The sequence below is a fragment of the Pongo abelii genome, chromosome 7, assembly GCF_028885655.2.
Source record: "Pongo abelii isolate AG06213 chromosome 7, NHGRI_mPonAbe1-v2.0_pri, whole genome shotgun sequence".
In the NCBI taxonomy this organism is placed as follows: Eukaryota; Metazoa; Chordata; class Mammalia; order Primates; family Hominidae; genus Pongo; species Pongo abelii.
Genome location: NC_071992.2, coordinates 66,810,847 through 66,828,324, shown reverse-complemented (window position 1 = coordinate 66,828,324; position 17,478 = coordinate 66,810,847). Strand labels below are relative to the sequence as shown.

At 41.5% G+C, this 17,478-nt stretch overlaps 1 protein-coding gene across 9 annotated transcripts in view; it reads left to right on the top strand.

Annotated features, from left to right (window-relative positions):
* The window catches only part of ST18 (ST18 C2H2C-type zinc finger transcription factor), a 144,358-nt gene that overhangs the window by 73,841 nt on the left and 53,039 nt on the right, over nucleotides 1–17,478 (top strand). For all 9 annotated transcript variants that reach the window (XM_054561607.2, XM_054561605.2, XM_054561600.2 and 6 more), the window contains 5 exons: nucleotides 589–788; nucleotides 8,296–9,087; nucleotides 13,872–14,006; nucleotides 15,631–15,721; nucleotides 16,766–16,870. In XM_054561607.2, coding sequence (XP_054417582.2) covers nucleotides 589–788; nucleotides 8,296–9,087; nucleotides 13,872–14,006; nucleotides 15,631–15,721; nucleotides 16,766–16,870 — 1,323 coding nt within the window. The remainder of the gene's footprint in view (nucleotides 1–588; nucleotides 789–8,295; nucleotides 9,088–13,871; nucleotides 14,007–15,630; nucleotides 15,722–16,765; nucleotides 16,871–17,478) is intronic.

Below are 17,478 nucleotides of genomic sequence, written 5' to 3'. Positions count from 1 at the left end.
AATCAGAAGGCAGAATGCCATGTAGCATCTTTCCACTTTTTTTGTGTTTGATGACTGGAGATAGGGAGACAGGATGTTCATAGCTAGCCCCCTTGCTCTGTGCTCCTTTCTTTTAAGTGAAAGTCCAAGATATGTGACATTTCAAGTTTGAGCCACAACTGTGGCAGAGATAAGCAGTTTCAGTAGCAAACAATTATTTGAAAAACCTTGTGATTTATCCATACTGGACACATTTTTTTTGTATCTGGTGGTATATTTTTCACATTAGCTGTTTCTTAGGATTAGCAAACCAGTGCAAATCTTGTTTCATCCCTCCCTGGGTATTTAGTGTAGTGCCAAGCAAAGCACAGATTAACATATGCTTACTCAGGATTAAAGATGATTTTTTAAAAAAAATCTCTTTTGATAGGCAGTAAAATAGAATCCACACAGTTCAGTGGAGTCCACAGATGGGATGTTTTTGTTAGTGCCAGTAACCAACCCTAAACCTCTAGTCCCAAGTTTCCAAAGGCTTTAGGTTAGACTTCATGAAAGTTAAATGCCAAACAGCAGTAAATGCTAGTTTACCCTATTCTTAATTTTCCTCAGTCACTACAGTGTTGCCTATGATTGCTCCATGGCAAAGAAAAGAAGACCTGAAGATCAGGCTTTGGGGGTTCCAGTCAACAAAAGGAAATCCCTGCTAATGAAGCCCCGACACTACAGCCCAAACGCAGACTGCCAAGAAGACCGCAGTGACAGGACAGAGGACGATGGCCCCTTGGAAACACATGATCACTCTACCGCAGGTAGCAAGGAGGAGAGCCCAAACTTTACCTGCTCCCTGGCTCCAAGGACTCTATGCTAATTCATGTAGAGTGTGTGGTTTGTATGGTTTGTATGGTTGTAAAAGTATATTCAGATTTGGAAGCAAAATCAAACATTTATTTTACTTGACATTCATTTATTGAGGACCCAGTTTTTAATCAGTGACTGTGGAGGGTCCATAAGTAAGCAACAGAGAGTCTTGCCCTATCCGTTTTCAAAAGCAGACAATTGAACTATGCCTCTTTTTGAAGAAAATACAAGATACTAAGTCTTAGAGTTGAAGAGTACTTTTTCTTCCTAATAGGAAGGATTTCCTGAAAGAATCCTTTAAATTCAAGCGCATATTTAAACTTTAAGACACCTTTGCAATGATTGCATTATATATAATGTTCATTAGTGATTATGATATATATATGTATATATTACAGTTAAAATTTTTTTTAATTTTTTTATCAACATGTATTGTTTTTACTCCGAAATATAACTGGTAATAACAACAAGAACCAATGCAAGTGGTCTGTGGCCTTAACATTTTTAATATTTTTGAATAAATGCTTATAGCAATCAAGTATAGAAGCAACCTCAAGTTGGCAGACTAGAGTCTTCTTCAGAAGGAGACTGAAGGAAAGTGATGTATTATAGAAAAGATATCACTGTGCCCATTATTTCAAAAATAAGTTATTTAAGTTTCCCTTTAGGTGCACATTTTAGTTAATTGATTCGCTTCTTCACTTACTCATCAAACACCTTTTGTGTGCTAAGTGAAATGTAGTTACTGTTTCAAAACTTTAGGATTTCTATTTCCCCATTGAATGTTACTCACATTAGTTCCTGGTAGTCACATGCCTCTAGGAGTTGGAATATCACCGATCACTTTGTGCATAAGGCAAAGCTGAGGGACATGCAAAAACTCTCAAAAATTATAGAAAACAATTAAGATCTAAAATTTGACTTAGTAGAAAATGAAACTAGGTGTATATTCTACTAAACATAGTTTTGTTTCTGAAAGTGAATTTTAAAGGAATCAAAATATACTAAATAATTTGTTACTTAAAAATAAGTAGTAATTATGCAAACAAAAGGCAATGAGATTCTTATGTAATAAATTTTTATGGCATATAGAATTATAGTTAGCAATAAGAATTAATAGAAAAGATTTAAGGGCATACTTATGAGTGAGCACAAATCTCAGTTCAGAATCATCCTAGATCCAGTAATATTGGCTTGAAAGTAGAGTTTGCAATTATATGGTTAAAACAAAGTTGTATTCTGATTTGAAGGTATTTAAGTAAATTCTTTGGCTTTTCTGTATTTAGTATGTTATTTAAAGCCTCATAGCTCATCTGTAAATTATAGTCACCCTTGACTTTTTTTTGTTTCCTTGAACTGATCAATTTTATTTGTTTTGTTGTTGTTGTTGTTGTTGTTTTGGTGTTTTGTTTTGTTTTTTTTTTTTTTTGACGGAGTCTCACTTTGTCGCCCAGGCTGGAGTGCAATGGTGGGATCTCAGCTCACTGCAACCTCCGCCTCCCAGGTTCAAGCAATTCTCCTGCCTCAGCCTCCTGAGTAGCTGGGATTACAGCCACACTCAGCTAATTTTTGTATTTTTGGTAGAGACAGGGTTTCACTATGTTGGCTAAGCTGGTCTCAAACTCCTGACCTGAAGTGATCGCCTGCCTCAGCCTCCCAAAGTGCTGGGATTACAGGTGTGAGCCACCGTGCCGGGCTTAGTTTTATTTGTTGATTCACGAAAATTTGCAGGTTGAATCTAGTATTAGGGAAAGTCTTTGAATCATTTGTGGTTAGACTTGCAGTATAATCCATCTAGCTAACATTAATTAGCCAAGTGTTTAAGAAAATGTATGTGCTTTTGCATCAGCACATTCTTGTAAGTGTTGTGAAGACAGACTATATCTGGCTTGCTGACTTGTCACCTTCTATTGTAGTTTGTTAACCACTGTACATGTTTAATATTAACCAAGTGAATATATTGTCCAGATGTCCTCCAGTTAAATACACAGTTACAAGCATTGATGGACATCTATTTGCAGGTTCACAAAAACAGGTTAACTATTTTTATATTTCATATTAGAACTACTACTAATAATAATGAATATGCTAAAATTACAGCAGTGGTGACCATTGTTTTTGAGTTCTTAATATATTCCAGACACGTAAATGATATCGATTAGTCCGCATAATGCCACGAGTGTGTGTGATTATGGGCACAGTTTTACAGACGAAATCACTGGGGACCAAAGAGATTTGACGCTGAAAGTAATGGATCTTATAGGTGTTAGAAAGAAGATAATTAGGAAACAACTGGAAGGACAAGCAAAATAATTATTTCCCAGCTAACTATGCTCTGTAATTCAGTTGTCCTCACGCACTGACTACCTTCAGGATGCAGAATGGTCAAAGTTCCTACAATGTCAAATCATGAAGTCACAGTTTCCAGTAATGGCAGGCCCCATGCCTGGTCAAAAGAACAAAGATTCTAAGTTGCCTTCAGCCCTCTGAAGTTACCCCCCACCCCCCTAGGAGGAAAGAGAGCTGAGTTAGTGCCCAAGTCAGCATAGGGCTTTTCATCTAGCCGCTCATATACTCTGGTTACCCCAGGGTATTTACCTGGCCAGGTGTGTGCCCAATTATATCATCTGCAGCTGGGAAGCTCAGATGATGAGAGAAGGGATAGTGCTCAGGAAGAGACTGAGGTCAGGAGCTTGAATGCTAAAGTTTTATTCCACTTTATGGCACAGACTTCAGCCATATCCTCAAACTGCTGTCTTTCAAAAAGATACAGGTTGCCGTTAAGGGGATAGAAGAGAACGTGGACAAACCATGCAGTTACCTCTTCCTTCCTGAGGAGACGAGCTTGCAAAGTACTACCAGAAGGGAGGAAGAGTGATAAGCATAGGCTTTCCTGACACAGGCAGGGAGAATGAGAGTCTCCGGAAGGAAGATTAACCCAGCCCAGGTGTGGGGTCCCCAGCAGCATAACCACAAGCTCATGGGGAAATATGTCACAGTCATAGAAGTTCTAGGGGCTGGGAGGACACTTTTAACACATATTATCTTTCAACTAATAGCAAATAAGGGATAAACCACTCTGCTTTTGGAACTTTGAAAGATGAATTCATTTTTCATTTCAGCAAAATGTACATATTCAAGAGGCCTGGAAAACCAATTTACCTATAAAAGTAACCTAGCTAGTTACAGAAACAGAACTAAAATCCAATTATAATAATATCCAGTGTTACTAAAGGAGACAAACTCAAAATATGTTGTGACTTTCAGAGGATGTTTTAAAGTTGTATCGTTGCAGAACAGCCAACATCTATGCCAGGATTCATTAGTATGTATCTGTAGGATTACCAGAAAACTCCGAGTAGAGGTCTTGGTTTAAAGTAAATAAACAACTGTGAACTTGTATGTATCAGGCAGAAACATTTACTTTTTACTCTAGAAAAGCATCCCAGCTCCAGCCCCTGCTCCCTCCCCACACTGTGAATGCGCTCAGGATGAAGAAAGGCCTGGACCAGTGAACAGTCTGCTGACTGGCTGTAACCCTCTGGTTATGCCCTCCTAAGAGCTGACCCTAGAACTTTTCTGACCTATTAGAGTTTTGTTGTTAAGAAAGTTGAGGTTGGATCACTTTTAGTTTTTGTTTGGTCATGTTGTTTATTTTATTTATAATTGAACATCATCGTTCTTCTCATTGAAAGTTACCTGACAATTGGCCGGGTGTGGTGGCTCATGCCTGTAACCCAGCACTTTGGGAGGCCGAGGCGGACAGATCACGAGGTCAGGAGTTTGAGACCAGCCTGACCAACATGCTGAAACCCCGTCTCTACTAAAAATACAAAAAAAAATTAGCCAGGTGTGGTGGCGCTTGCCTGTAATCCCAGCTACTCAGGATGCTGAGGCAAGAGAATCACTTGTACCTGGGAGGCAGAGGTTGCAGTGAGCAGAGATTGAGCCACTGCACTCCAGCCTGGGCGACAGAGGGAGACTCCGTCTCAAAAAAAAAAAAAAGTTAGCTGACAATTGCATTCTAGTATCTTCATATGAATTCACTCTCGAAAATATCCGAACTTGGGAAAATAATGAACTACTAGTGTTCTTAGCTGTTTCTCCTAAGGGTCACTGTGGTTCCAAAACACCAACCAGGACATATGGCCTTCCACGGCTGTGGGACCTGGAGTAGTATGTTTCAGAGGGCAGAGCATGGAGTGGGAGCCACGTAGCCCTGGTCCTGTGTCTCAGTCTTGCACTGGCTGGCCATGTGGTCTCGAGCAAGCCCAGCCCGCTGTAGAATTGTAGTTTCCCTTCTGTGAACTGGAGTAGAAAATGCCTTTCTTGTGCTTATTGTGACAATTAAATGAAATAAACAGCTGAACACCATGCCAGGAACATAACAGTTTGTTGTCCTAGGAGGGATCCTTGAACTATCCATCCAGTCATCAGATCATTGGATCTTCCTTGTTTTGAAGATGAGGACCCAGTCTCAGGCAACCAAGGGCCTGTCCAAGGTCACATAGCAGGTAGTGCCAGGCCAGCCACATCACCTCATACCCCTAGAGGTTTCTTCCTCCACATCGCACATCGTGCACTCACTCACAGTTTCCAAAGGCAGTTGGTGAACATGGCATAGTGTGCTGGGAGTGGGGATGAACTGAGTTGAGCCTTCTCAATAGTGGGACTCTGCCTGTCCTTGGGGGTCAATGTTAGTAATTATCCTAGGTAAAAAAATAAGCCCATCTTATTTATGATAAAGGTTGCATAGAATCCCTGCCATGACTACCTTCTAAAATAGTAGCTGGGGCAGGTGCAAGAGAGCCACCCTTGACTCGATACCTATTGGGTATTCCCATGTGGCCTCCACAGGGTGCACAGGGTGATAACTATTGTCCTCAATGTGCCAACGGTGGTGCCAAGCTCAGGCAGGTGACACAGCCCCACCGAGCTTGCAAGAGAGGGCGTCAGGATCAGAACTCAAGCCTAGGTCCACCTGATACTAACAACAGGGCTTTTTAGGTTGGTTCAGTGGCAGAGGCACAAAATAAACCACCAGGCCCCCAGAGAAAATAAACACACACAGCCTGAGAAAACGAAGGCAACCCATTGCAAAGCTGGGAGAAACAAGCACCCCATCACAGATCTCTCAGCTTCCAAAGCAAACCCAACTTTTTTTCTTATGACTCCAGTGAAAGCCTGGGAGGGGGGTGGAATATGGAAAGTTGGTTTGCAGATTTGCAGAACATCCCTAGAAACCAGCGTGTGCTGTGCAGGCACCTCTGTCGGTGGGGATCCTCTTTTTCTGAGGAATAATTAATAAATATTTTCTTTTAGCATATAACAAACAGTTGAACCAAACAATTATGTAAACTGGAAATGACCCAAAATGCGAGCAGTTGGCAGCAGCACAGTGAAATGCATTGTCGTGCACATGTGCATTTTTGTCACTCCCGCCTCTCTGGTGATCTGCACTTAATAGGAATATTTTAAACTATGTAGCTAAGCAACAGAGGTAATTGTTGCTTTCTAGAGCTTTTGTTAGCACTCTAACACAGCCCAAATATGCATAATTAGGTATAATGTCTATAAATCATTATCGTACACATGTGGGTAGTTAAGTGGAGTGAGAGAATAGTTCAATGAATTGAGCATATTCACTGAAAATGCTTTTTATTTGTTTTCTGTAGTTCATAATACTTTAAAATTATCATAACCCTTTACACTTTCTCTTAATAGCCAACTGTGATATTGAGAAAAACTTCATTTGCATTTTAGACTATGTTTAATATATTATTTAAACCTGGAGTTCCTCTGATATGAATTCAGGAGAGGATAGGCTATCTTATCAAATATTATGTGCCTGTTTATCCAGCCTCTTTTCTAGGAACTAAAATGTTAAATTTTTCAGTTTATGTTGAATAGATCCCAACAAAAGACTGCACCCTATAATCAGCATTATTTACAGGGGCTGGTGTTGTGACTGAATTCTTCCCTTCATCCAAAAATGCTTTTAGTTACTATGGCAATATTTACTTGATCCTGGCAGTCCACTGTTGATTTAGGGAGATAATTACCAGAAAGGAAGATGATGGAGATGTATTTTTGAGTGTCCTTGTCAGAGACAATGTTTATAAAAAATTAAATGAGACCAAAAAGACACATTGTCTTCCGCACAGACACTCTCTCCCTCAGTGCTCACACCGGATGGCTGTGCTTTTCTTCCCTCCAAAGATGTTTATTAGCACAGAATGCACTGCTCTTGGTGTCTTTAACAGTCTTTAATGGGGCTTATTACTGGGTGGTTCCCTTCCCCCCACCCTGCTTTTGAGACACAGAAACAGTCCTCCTGTTTTTTGGATGTCTGGGCACTGTTGCAGGCACTTCACAGCCTGGTGTGAGCTGGACACACCCCAGTGCCTGGGCCTGGGCTGGAGTCACCTGTGAATCCACCCTCACTTGCTGTGTCTTGCACTGGGACAGACTTGGGTAGGCTGATTGTCGTCTATACACTCTGTCACCCCAACCCTGCCACTCGCAGAGCAAGAGGGGGTGACACTGACAACAATGGCTGCCTGGGACAACAGCCACCCCGTAGACTGTCCTGGACGGACAGGCACGGGGGGCTCCTCACGGGGTGCCTTCACGTTCAGGACCCAAAGCAGCCTTGTACTGAGAACAGCTAGTTACCATTCAGCACCCTCCAATGCCCCACCTTGTCTCATTTCCTTGTTACACAAGTGCATGCAAGTAATGGACCAGAAAATGTGTTACTATTCAAGATATGATTTGATCATGCTAATTTCCCTGTTTGTGTTTCCTTCAATATGGAATTTTAGGGTGACAATTACAAAGGTAAACAGGAAGTCTTGAAAGCCTCAGAAAGATGTATTTTGTATCTTAGCTAACATTCCATAAAATCTGAAAGTATGGAAAGCTTACATACTTTCATTTCATTACATACATACTAACATTCCATAAAATCTGAAACTAAATGGCTTTGAAAATATACAGAGAAACTGATTAATACCTCCTTTACAATGTATACTATTATATATATTTGATTTTCTTCTGGTTGGCTAAGAGTTGGGAACCTAAGAAGTACAGTAAGAATAATTTCACATTCAGCAAATACTATTATTGTTAAGTATCTACTTCTTGTCTTGGTCAATACCCCAGAAGTACTTACCTCTTAACATGTTGGAAATTATAATAGCTCATTTCTTTTAACACAGTTCTTAGAATATTAAGGTCTAAGTTTTCTCTTAAGAGGTTATAAGTTTTTCTCCCCAATGTTTATAAAATTAATAGAGATGATATATTACACATATTATGTATGTATATGTGTACATATATGTATGTGTATGTACATATGTATGTGAATGTATATGTTTATATACATATAACTTGTTGCAATTTTCCTAAAATATTTTTTGTTCTTGCTCTTCAAATATTGGTTTTCTTTTTCCATAGAGGAAATCATGATAAAACCTATGGATGAAAGTCTTCTTTCAACTGCACAAGAAAACTCCAGTAGGAAGGAAGACAGATACTCTTGTTATCAAGAGCTCATGGTCAAGTCTTTAACGCACTTGGGGAAATTTGAAAAAAATGTATCTGTTCAGACTATAAGTGAAAATTTAAATGACAGTGGCATCCAGTCTTTAAAAGCAGAGAGCGATGAAGCAGACGAGTGCTTTCTGATTCATTCTGATGATGGAAGAGACAAGATTGATGATTCTCAGCCACCCTTCTGCTCCTCTGATGACAATGAAAGTAACTCTGAAAGTGCAGAAAATGGCTGGGACAGTGGCTCCAACTTCTCAGAAGAAACCAAACCACCTAGAGTCCCAAAGTATGTTTTAACAGATCATAAAAAAGACCTATTGGAAGTTCCTGAAATAAAAACTGAAGGTGACAAATTTATCCCTTGTGAGAACAGGTGTGATTCTGAAACAGAAAGGAAAGACCCGCAGAATGCTATCGCAGAACCCCTGGATGGCAATGCCCAGCCCTCATTCCCTGACGTTGAGGAGGAAGATAGCGAGAGCCTGGCAGTAATGACAGAAGAGTGTAGTGACCTGGAAAAGGCCAAGGGGAACTTAAGTTTGCTGGAGCAGGCAATTGCTCTGCAGGCTGAGCGAGGTTGTGTTTTCCATAACACCTACAAAGAGCTGGATAGGTTCCTGCTGGAGCACCTAGCAGGGGAAAGGAGGCAAACCAAAGTTATCGACATGGGTGGAAGACAAATCTTTAACAATAAACGTAAGACACATTTTTGCATTTATTTTAGGAATAAAAGTGCTTTAGGGTTTGAAAAAAAAGTCAGATTTGATTATTCTTTTAGGTAGCTTTTTAACAGTTTAATGCAACTTAAAAATCAATTTATAATTGTAAAATAAACAGTTTCTTTCTTTTCCCCCACTCTCTAGATTATCCTCCAGTCAAGCTATGTTAGTTTTGGAGTATTTTCACACATGAAAAAAGGTTCATTGAATCTATTTCTTTTAATTTAACTGTTTTTTAAAAATGCATCATACCTTTAGAAATAACTTTATTTGACATTATTGGAAGTACATCAGTATTTACTGGATCTTAAATCTTCCAGAAACTTAATTTTTCTTTCCCACCCTCATTCTTGGATTATCTAACTTGCTAGCCAGGCAGGATGCTCTGGTCCTTTTTAGGATAAACCTAGATGTTAATGCATTTATGAGCCTACACTTTCACTGGCTCTCTAACTCAGGGCTCATACATCTCTGGGACAAACTTGAATGAGAGAGTAGGTGTGCTTTGAGGAGGCTTTCGAATTGTTCTTCAGACCTTGAGAAAAGTATGTTCCTGCTTCCCTGGAGCATTCCCCCTGCTTTTTCTCCCGGGAGTCTTGCACCAGATGAGCCTGATGCTAGTTCTAGCAGTTTTATGGAGCTTCCCAAGAGCAGTCCTTAGTGCCTAGAATGCTTGTTTAAGATGAGTATTTTCAGATCCCATCATCATCAGTGCTCCAGCATTTGCATTTTTTTCTCTAAGTTTCCAGGTGATTCTTGGTATCTCTGAAACCTGAGAGCCACAAAATTAGGGAAAGGAGTACCTTAGAAAAAATCAGGGCAGTGGAACCAAGGAGCTTACAAGAATAACATGTTAGTGTGGTTGAGAAGTTCTGATTGCTGAGAGTTATCCAGAAACAAATTGTATATTTTGTCATTTTAAATCCATTTTAGCACTCACCTGCAATCTTGACAAATAATGTCTTGCATCTCAGAGCTGAGAAAACAAAAAAGGATAAAATGGTGTCATGTAGTGAGGAGCAAGATAATGCCATGCAAACATCCTGCAAGGGTTGGAGTGGGGACAGAATATTAATGACTAGCCTGTGGTTCAGGGCAGGACACTGTATCTAGCTCTGTGCACTCCCGCTAATGTGCAACTTATTGTATTTAACTTTTTAAGTAAACTACAAAATCAGAAAAAAATTGAAATTTACTCAAAATTCCCCAAATCCACAATTTCGGACATACTGTATTTTATTGATCCTAAGAGATATCATTTCTCCATTTTTATTGATTTATTGATTTATTGAGTTTTGAGTTTTGCTCTGTTGCCCAGGCTGGAGTGCAGTGGCACCACGTCGGCTCACTGAAAGCTCTGCCTTCCAGGTTCCATTCTCCTGCCTCAGCCTCCCAAGTAGCTGGGATTACAGGTGCTCACCACCACAACCAGCTAATTTTTGTATTTTCAGTGAAGACGGGGTTTCCCCGTGTTGGCCAGGCTGGTCTCGAACATGATCCACCCGCCTCGGCCTCCCAAAGTGCTGGGATTACAGGCGTGATCATTTTTCTATTTTATCATCTCTGAACTCAGAAGAGTATGCGATAGTTTAATTACCAGTCATTTTTTTCTTTCTAAGTAGCACACAAAATGATGATTTCTTTTGTTTTGTTAAACAATTGATGATACCTTACAGGCAATGAAACCTAGTATTTAGAGAAACTTAATTATTTGAGCCACATCTTAAAGTATTTGATGATCCTTAGGATAATTTTATAGAGCTTTTAAAACTTCTTTTTTTTGGTTTTCAAAAATTCAGGGTATATAATCTGTGTTTGTAAACATTTGGGCCAGTTGGAGGCTTACCGAATTCCTACTAGGGCTGGATGAGTCAGTGGTATATCCTAGTGCCTGAGGCATGGGGGCAGCCTCTGCAAGACCAAGACCAGGCAGGCTAGTCAGCAAAACAGGTGAAGAAGGTGAAGCCCACATTGAAGAAGAGCCACAGGCTTAGTCTAGAGGAGACCTGCAGAGTCCAAACTGAGTATTCCCTTTCCTATTCCTTGTTCCCGATGTGGGATCCAATGGCACAAGAAGGATGTTTTTTCTCTCTGACATGCACTCCATGCTGTTAAGTCAATGCTTATCCCAACTGACAGCCATATTCTCCAAAATACCAGCCTAACCTCCCAGACACCTTGCCTATGCAACTTCTCTGTTGAGGAGAAAACTCAAGAGTTTTAAAATCTCATTTTACCCCCGCTTTCAGATGAGTCAGCAATTCTAAAATTAGTTTGGTTACACTCTGGCCACTAAGCATTTAGTGAGATTTAGGTTGCAATGTAAGTACAGTCGCCATGTCATTGACTGTCCTGCCTATGAAAAGGGGAACACTATGAACCATTACATGAGTACATTAGGTGTGAATGAGGACAGTCCCAGGAAAACCAAGGTGTAACATCACCAGAGTATAAGGTCACCCTCATTACGCAACATTGTACAAAGAAAATAGAGGAAGAGCCAAGCCTGAGAGTCGCCCCAGGCTCAAGCTCTGGCTTCTTATTATGCAAACAGGTTCTGCCCTCCAGAGCATTTCCCTGCATCTTTGTTTCGCCCAGCAGAGGGGGGACTTACAGACAAAGGGGCACGGTGGACTGTCAGTGGGCTGCACCTGGGCAGGAGCCAGGCTGCCTTATCTCTAGCACCCTCTCCGGCTTCCTGCAGACAAAAAGTGTGGTGAGGAGGGGAAGTGTGCGACGCCAATCCTTTCAATGTGGTTTAGAAACGTGACCTTACCTGGGCAAGGTCCAAGAGAGGAAGGGCATCAAAATACACATTACTGCTATTCTCCTTTTTTTCTAACTTACTCTCCTATGGTGTCAGACCCCCTCAGTTCCCCTAATCAGACTTTAAGAATTTGGACCTAGTGATCTACAGATTTCACATCAACTTGAAATTTGGCACTATTTTTGGATTAAATAAAACATATATCCACAAATCATAGAGCATCACAAAACTCTTAATTTGTCTATTACGAAATGCAGAGAGAATAGTATTGACACCGGCACATTTAGGTCCTATCTTTCCTAATGTAAATGCCTGCTGCTGGCCGCAGCCCCATCATCTGGCCGTTCGTTGCTCATTTAAGACTTCCTGCCTTGTCTCCTGACCACCCTGACCCTCAGCTCAGAAAGACCCGAAGGATCCTTGGCTCTTCCGCTTCTGCTGAATCCATGCCCCCATATAATTGCATTACATACAACCTGCTGTGCCCCATCTGCCCAGGACTGTTTATCATCCAGCAACTGGGGTGCCATGGTATGGCAGAGGCACGTCTGCACACACAATACAGCACCCCGGAAATGTCTGTCGCATCCCGTGACAGTGGCCAGACTTCATGCCCCGTTGCACAGGAGCACACGAGGCTCCACACCCTTGCACGCAGGCCCCATGTTCCATCGTCAGCATCTTCTCGGGCAGAACCACACTGCCTGTTTCCATTCTTAGCATCTAGTGTGCTCATTATTCCTGAGGCCTCATGTTGCAGACCCCGATAGCCTCCTTTCCTCCTGCATTGCTCCTCTCTGAGGGCTCCTGTGCATCTTCTCATGCTCTTTCTTCTCCGTGCCCCAAGTGCCGTGGGACAGGCTCTCCCCACGGTTGGTGTTATTCCCAGCACAAGTTAGAGGGGCAATTTGGGCTCTAAGAGTGCACCTCTGTTTCACCTTTATCTGCCATCTCAGTCATGAATGTGAACATTTCTGAATAAGGCCTCATCTGTGTTAGTTCTAAGCTCACCAGTATTCATGTTTGGTCCTCATTTATTGCATATATTTATATAACCTTTTAAGTTGTGGCAAAGTGTGTGCCAGAAAATCAAACCCCAAGCTTGTCTGGAGCCTCACTCTCCCCAGGCTCCCAGAAAATGCATGAGCAGGTGTCACTTGCCATGCCTGGCTGCTCCCGTATGCCCCACCCACACTTGTGTTCCTGGGGGTGCTCTCGGGACCGCTGCTCAGTGGCCTGCACTCTTTGCACTTCTATTTTCTGTAAGTCTCCTGCAAGAACATTTCCCTTCCAAGTCTTCCTGCTGCCTCAGTTTTTGGATTCTGCATTTAGAGTGAGATCAGCAGCTTCTTCCCCATACTCACTGCATGCTGATCCCAAGTGGCAACCCGTGGGGGTGTTGGAATCTCGAGACTGTGAATCACTAGCACTGGACAGACAGGACACAAGCCAGTGTCCTTGCCCTGTCCTAACTCCGCCAGCTGCTCTGCAGGGAGCAGGCTCTGCTCTCCACTCCCAAGCCCAAGGACATGCAGGGCCAAGGCCAGACAGGTCTTTCTCAGATATGGTGGTTTCTTTGTTTTTGTCATTTTGAGTCTGGCTTTTTCTAGACTTTCAATAAGAAATGGTTTTGGTTTAAATAAATTCTTTCTCACTATTTTTTCTTTTCGGGAGCCTGTTCATCCCCTAGCACAGGGTTGATTTTTCATAATAAGGCTCTAACTACAATATGTGACATGACAAATTAAAACCATCTCTGTATTTTAACACTCCCTTGCCCTGTGTCAGCCTTTACTTAGGAAACCAAGAAAATTGAAAACATGTTTTCTGTTTCCACAGGTCTTAGTTGAGGGTCTTGTTCAAGGCAATGTGAGAAGAATGTTTATAACAGTAAAACTGAATAAAGTGAGAATGTCACCCTGCAAGGCCATTCTATTGAATGGGAAGAAAAGCAAGAATAACTAAATGCATTTCTCAATTTAATTTCTCCATAGATTCACCAAGGCCTGAAAAGAGGGAGACCAAGTGCCCGATCCCTGGGTGTGATGGCACGGGACACGTGACGGGGCTCTACCCCCACCACCGCAGCCTTTCGGGGTGCCCCCACAAAGTGCGGGTTCCCCTGGAAAGTGAGTAACACTTGTCCCTCAAAGCTTCTGCTTATGCACGCCAGATCATCAAGATGTTATCCTCTTTGTCTCCCAATTTGGAATTAGGAATGGAAACGAACTTTTTTAAACTGTGTCAAGCCAATTCCGTCTAGCTGTGGGTTTTAAAATATAGTGTATTTATAGAAAATTCAAAGTACAAGAAAGCCAAAAGATCAAGAGACAATTGCCATAGGAAAGACAGCTAGTTCCTCACAGTGCCCAGAGGAAGGGCCAGGCCACAGCACAGAGGGCCACACAGGAAAGCACCAGGGAGTTCAGGGGTAGAGGGAGTGCGAACAGTGGGCCAGAGTCTTTATGGTGGTTTCTGATGGGGCAGGGTAAGCAGCCTTAGGACTGGCCAGTTTGACTGATTTCAGTAGGCTCGAGGGCATAGGGGCTGTCCCTAGTTGTCTGGTACCTGCCTCTGGAGCGATCAGGGCAGAGCAACAGTGCCCCAGAGGGTGAGCTCCCAGTAAAGGAGGTAGTTGGGCTGTGTTCCAGATTGGCTGGATTGCACTTTTAAAGTGTGCCTGTGGGAAAGTTGTTCATTCTTTCTGGGAATTGGCTAGCCTGGGAGGTGCAGTCCCTCCAGAGTTAGCAAGGCCCCAGATGTTAAATCACCAGAATATCAAAATAAACATGGTTATTAAACTGCATGACTACACAGTTCTGTTTCACCTGGAGGTATGGATTCCTTAAGCTCAGGACCAGTCAGCCTTGACGCATCAGAAAGCAGTCACCATTGTCCTCCTGGCCTCCTCTCGCAGTGGGAACATACTCGTTGGTGTTGTCTCAGGACATCCTGCAGCAGTGGAGGGCCCTGAGTAGGAGCAAGCCTTGGCCCCCTCTCCACCCTCAGCCCCACTGTGAGCTATCCACCGGCAGTGAAGCAGAGGGCTGCCACCTTCTACATTGTATAATATCGACCTGTTACATCTTCTACTTTGTGAACCTAATTATTGAGACATCTTTTGGGCCAAAACAAATTGCAAAAATGGAAGTGCTCAACATCATTCTTCTCAAAAGTGAGATTTTGCAAGTCACTAAGTCTAATCAGCTCAGCGCTGTCCTGTCAGATTAGCAGTTCCTCAGACTGGTTCTCTGGCTCTTCGCTCAACCATACTTTTCTCCCAGTAACCAAATGGTGGTGGGGTGTGGGGAGTAGGGGGTGGATGGACAAATAATCAAAATAATATCACTTAGAAAATAAAGAAGACCATACGCAGAACTTCAAACTGCAGGGAAAAGATAGAAAGAACTACATGACAAATGGTGTGCTCCTTCCATCCCCCAGGGAAAATCACATTCATGTGAAGGGAAGGTTACAAGCTTTTCAGTTTACGTTAAATATAAGCAGAATCATCTCACTGAAGTCTAGCGTAAACATAACATGGAGTTTAGAGAAATTAAAACTTGATCAAGCTTGCTGTATTTAATTTCTGAAGTTCTTCCATGCTCACTTGTTTGTGTCTGAATAGAGAGAGAGAGCGTGGTGGATGATGGAACTAAAGTCATTTAAATGCAAAGTTGAGAGACACATGTGTTAGTGTGCTTTGTATTTATGGTAAAGTATTCTTTCCTTTATGTGTTGTTTTGTGCTTAGTTCTTGCCATGCATGAAAATGTGCTCAAGTGTCCCACGCCAGGATGCACAGGAAGGGGTCATGTGAACAGCAACCGCAACACCCACAGGAGGTAATTCTCAGACGATAATCATTTTGCATTTAAAAAAATGTGGTAGAAACGTTCCTCCAATAAAATAATGGGTTACCAATGTGTGATGAAAATTGCTGCATCACTATCCAATATGTGACACTTGAAATAGAGAAGAAATATTCTCAGCATGTGCATTGTCAAAAAGAAAGGACCTCATCATTTCCTTTCTTAGAAATTTGTGTATTAGCAGCCAGTTATGATAATGGAAAAATATTATATTTGAAGTTGCTGCGGTTACCTATTCATATAATCATACAAATAGAATGCGCTGTCTTTTGCTCCAGAACCTCACCATTGCTGTTTTGACATTGCAAAGAGTTGCTTCTAGGTTATCCTGGATCCTGTCCAATAGACATTAAAAAGGTACCAACAGGGCTTCAATGGTTGTAACTATAAACCAGGTGTAGGGTAAACATCACTTCACTGAAATTGCGACTAGCATAAGACACACATATGTGCATTTACATGAAAATGTATTGTGTATCTATAAATATTTGGGGTGAAAATGCTGATTGTTTGATATTCACATTTTATATTACAAGTCGATTATGTGGCGATGAGGTACTATTTGACTTATAAGCGCTATGCCAGCAAACTTCACATTCTGCACTTTGAATTTCAACTAAGATGAAAAACTGAGTTCCTAAAATTTTTCTAAAGATGCTAAGATAAGTCAAGGAGTTATCATGCTAACTTCTAGAGTTGGACACATTGCAATTGGAATGAGCACATTCACTTAGAATATTAAGAAGTTTCCAAATGCTTTAGTTATTTATCCCTTACATAATGTTTTTATGTTTAAAATGAGTTTGTTACCTTTCACCTCTGAGATGGGGATGGGAGCAAGTGTTGACACTGTAGTTTGCAAAACCCTTTGGGATCTTTCAGTGTGTGCGTGGTGCTAAGTGAACTATTAATATGACTTAACATTTAGTGTGTGCCAAGTGTGCTGTGAGGCACATGCCAAAACAAATCATATTATCATTTTAACTAAAATCCTCCTGTGTTTCTTTTTTTAAACAGTCTTTCTGGTTGTCCAATTGCTGCAGCTGAAAAATTGGCAATGTCCCAGGATAAAAATCAGCTTGATTCTCCCCAAACTGGGCAGTGTCCTGACCAGGCCCAAAGGTATGAACCCCCAACGATGTTCTCGGTGCTCTCTTCATCCAGGCTCCTGCACAGCGGGGCCTCTGGTCCTTCATGAGTCAGTTCCCTGTGGCTTGACCTCCCCTCTCAGCCCCAGTAGACCTGGATGTGCAGCCCACCCCACTAGACAAGAGGCTTGTCTAGTTAATGACATCGTTGCTGAAATGAACTACTAAACTCTCCAGAAGTTTAACTTGAAAGTCATCTCTTTGCAAAGGTAACATAATAGGGGTGAATCTAAAAGAATTAATATACCATAGCCTACATTAATCAGAATTGTGGGTTACTAAGTATACCCACAAGTCAGATGAACACCCTTTCATCACTGACTTCACCTTTCTGCCTGGAGAAAATGCCATCAGAAGTCACTCCTGCCTTTCCTAAATATGTGCTGTTATATATTCATCCTTCAGTTCCACAAACACATATAATGTATTTAAAACAAAAATTCATTCCATGATTGACAGCTATTAATAAAATACCTCCTATTGGTCCTGGTAGCTCCCAGGCTCTTGGTGATATCTAGAAATTTGGAAGATCTTATATCTAAATACTAAAGTATATATGATGATATTTAATGTGAAGTTATA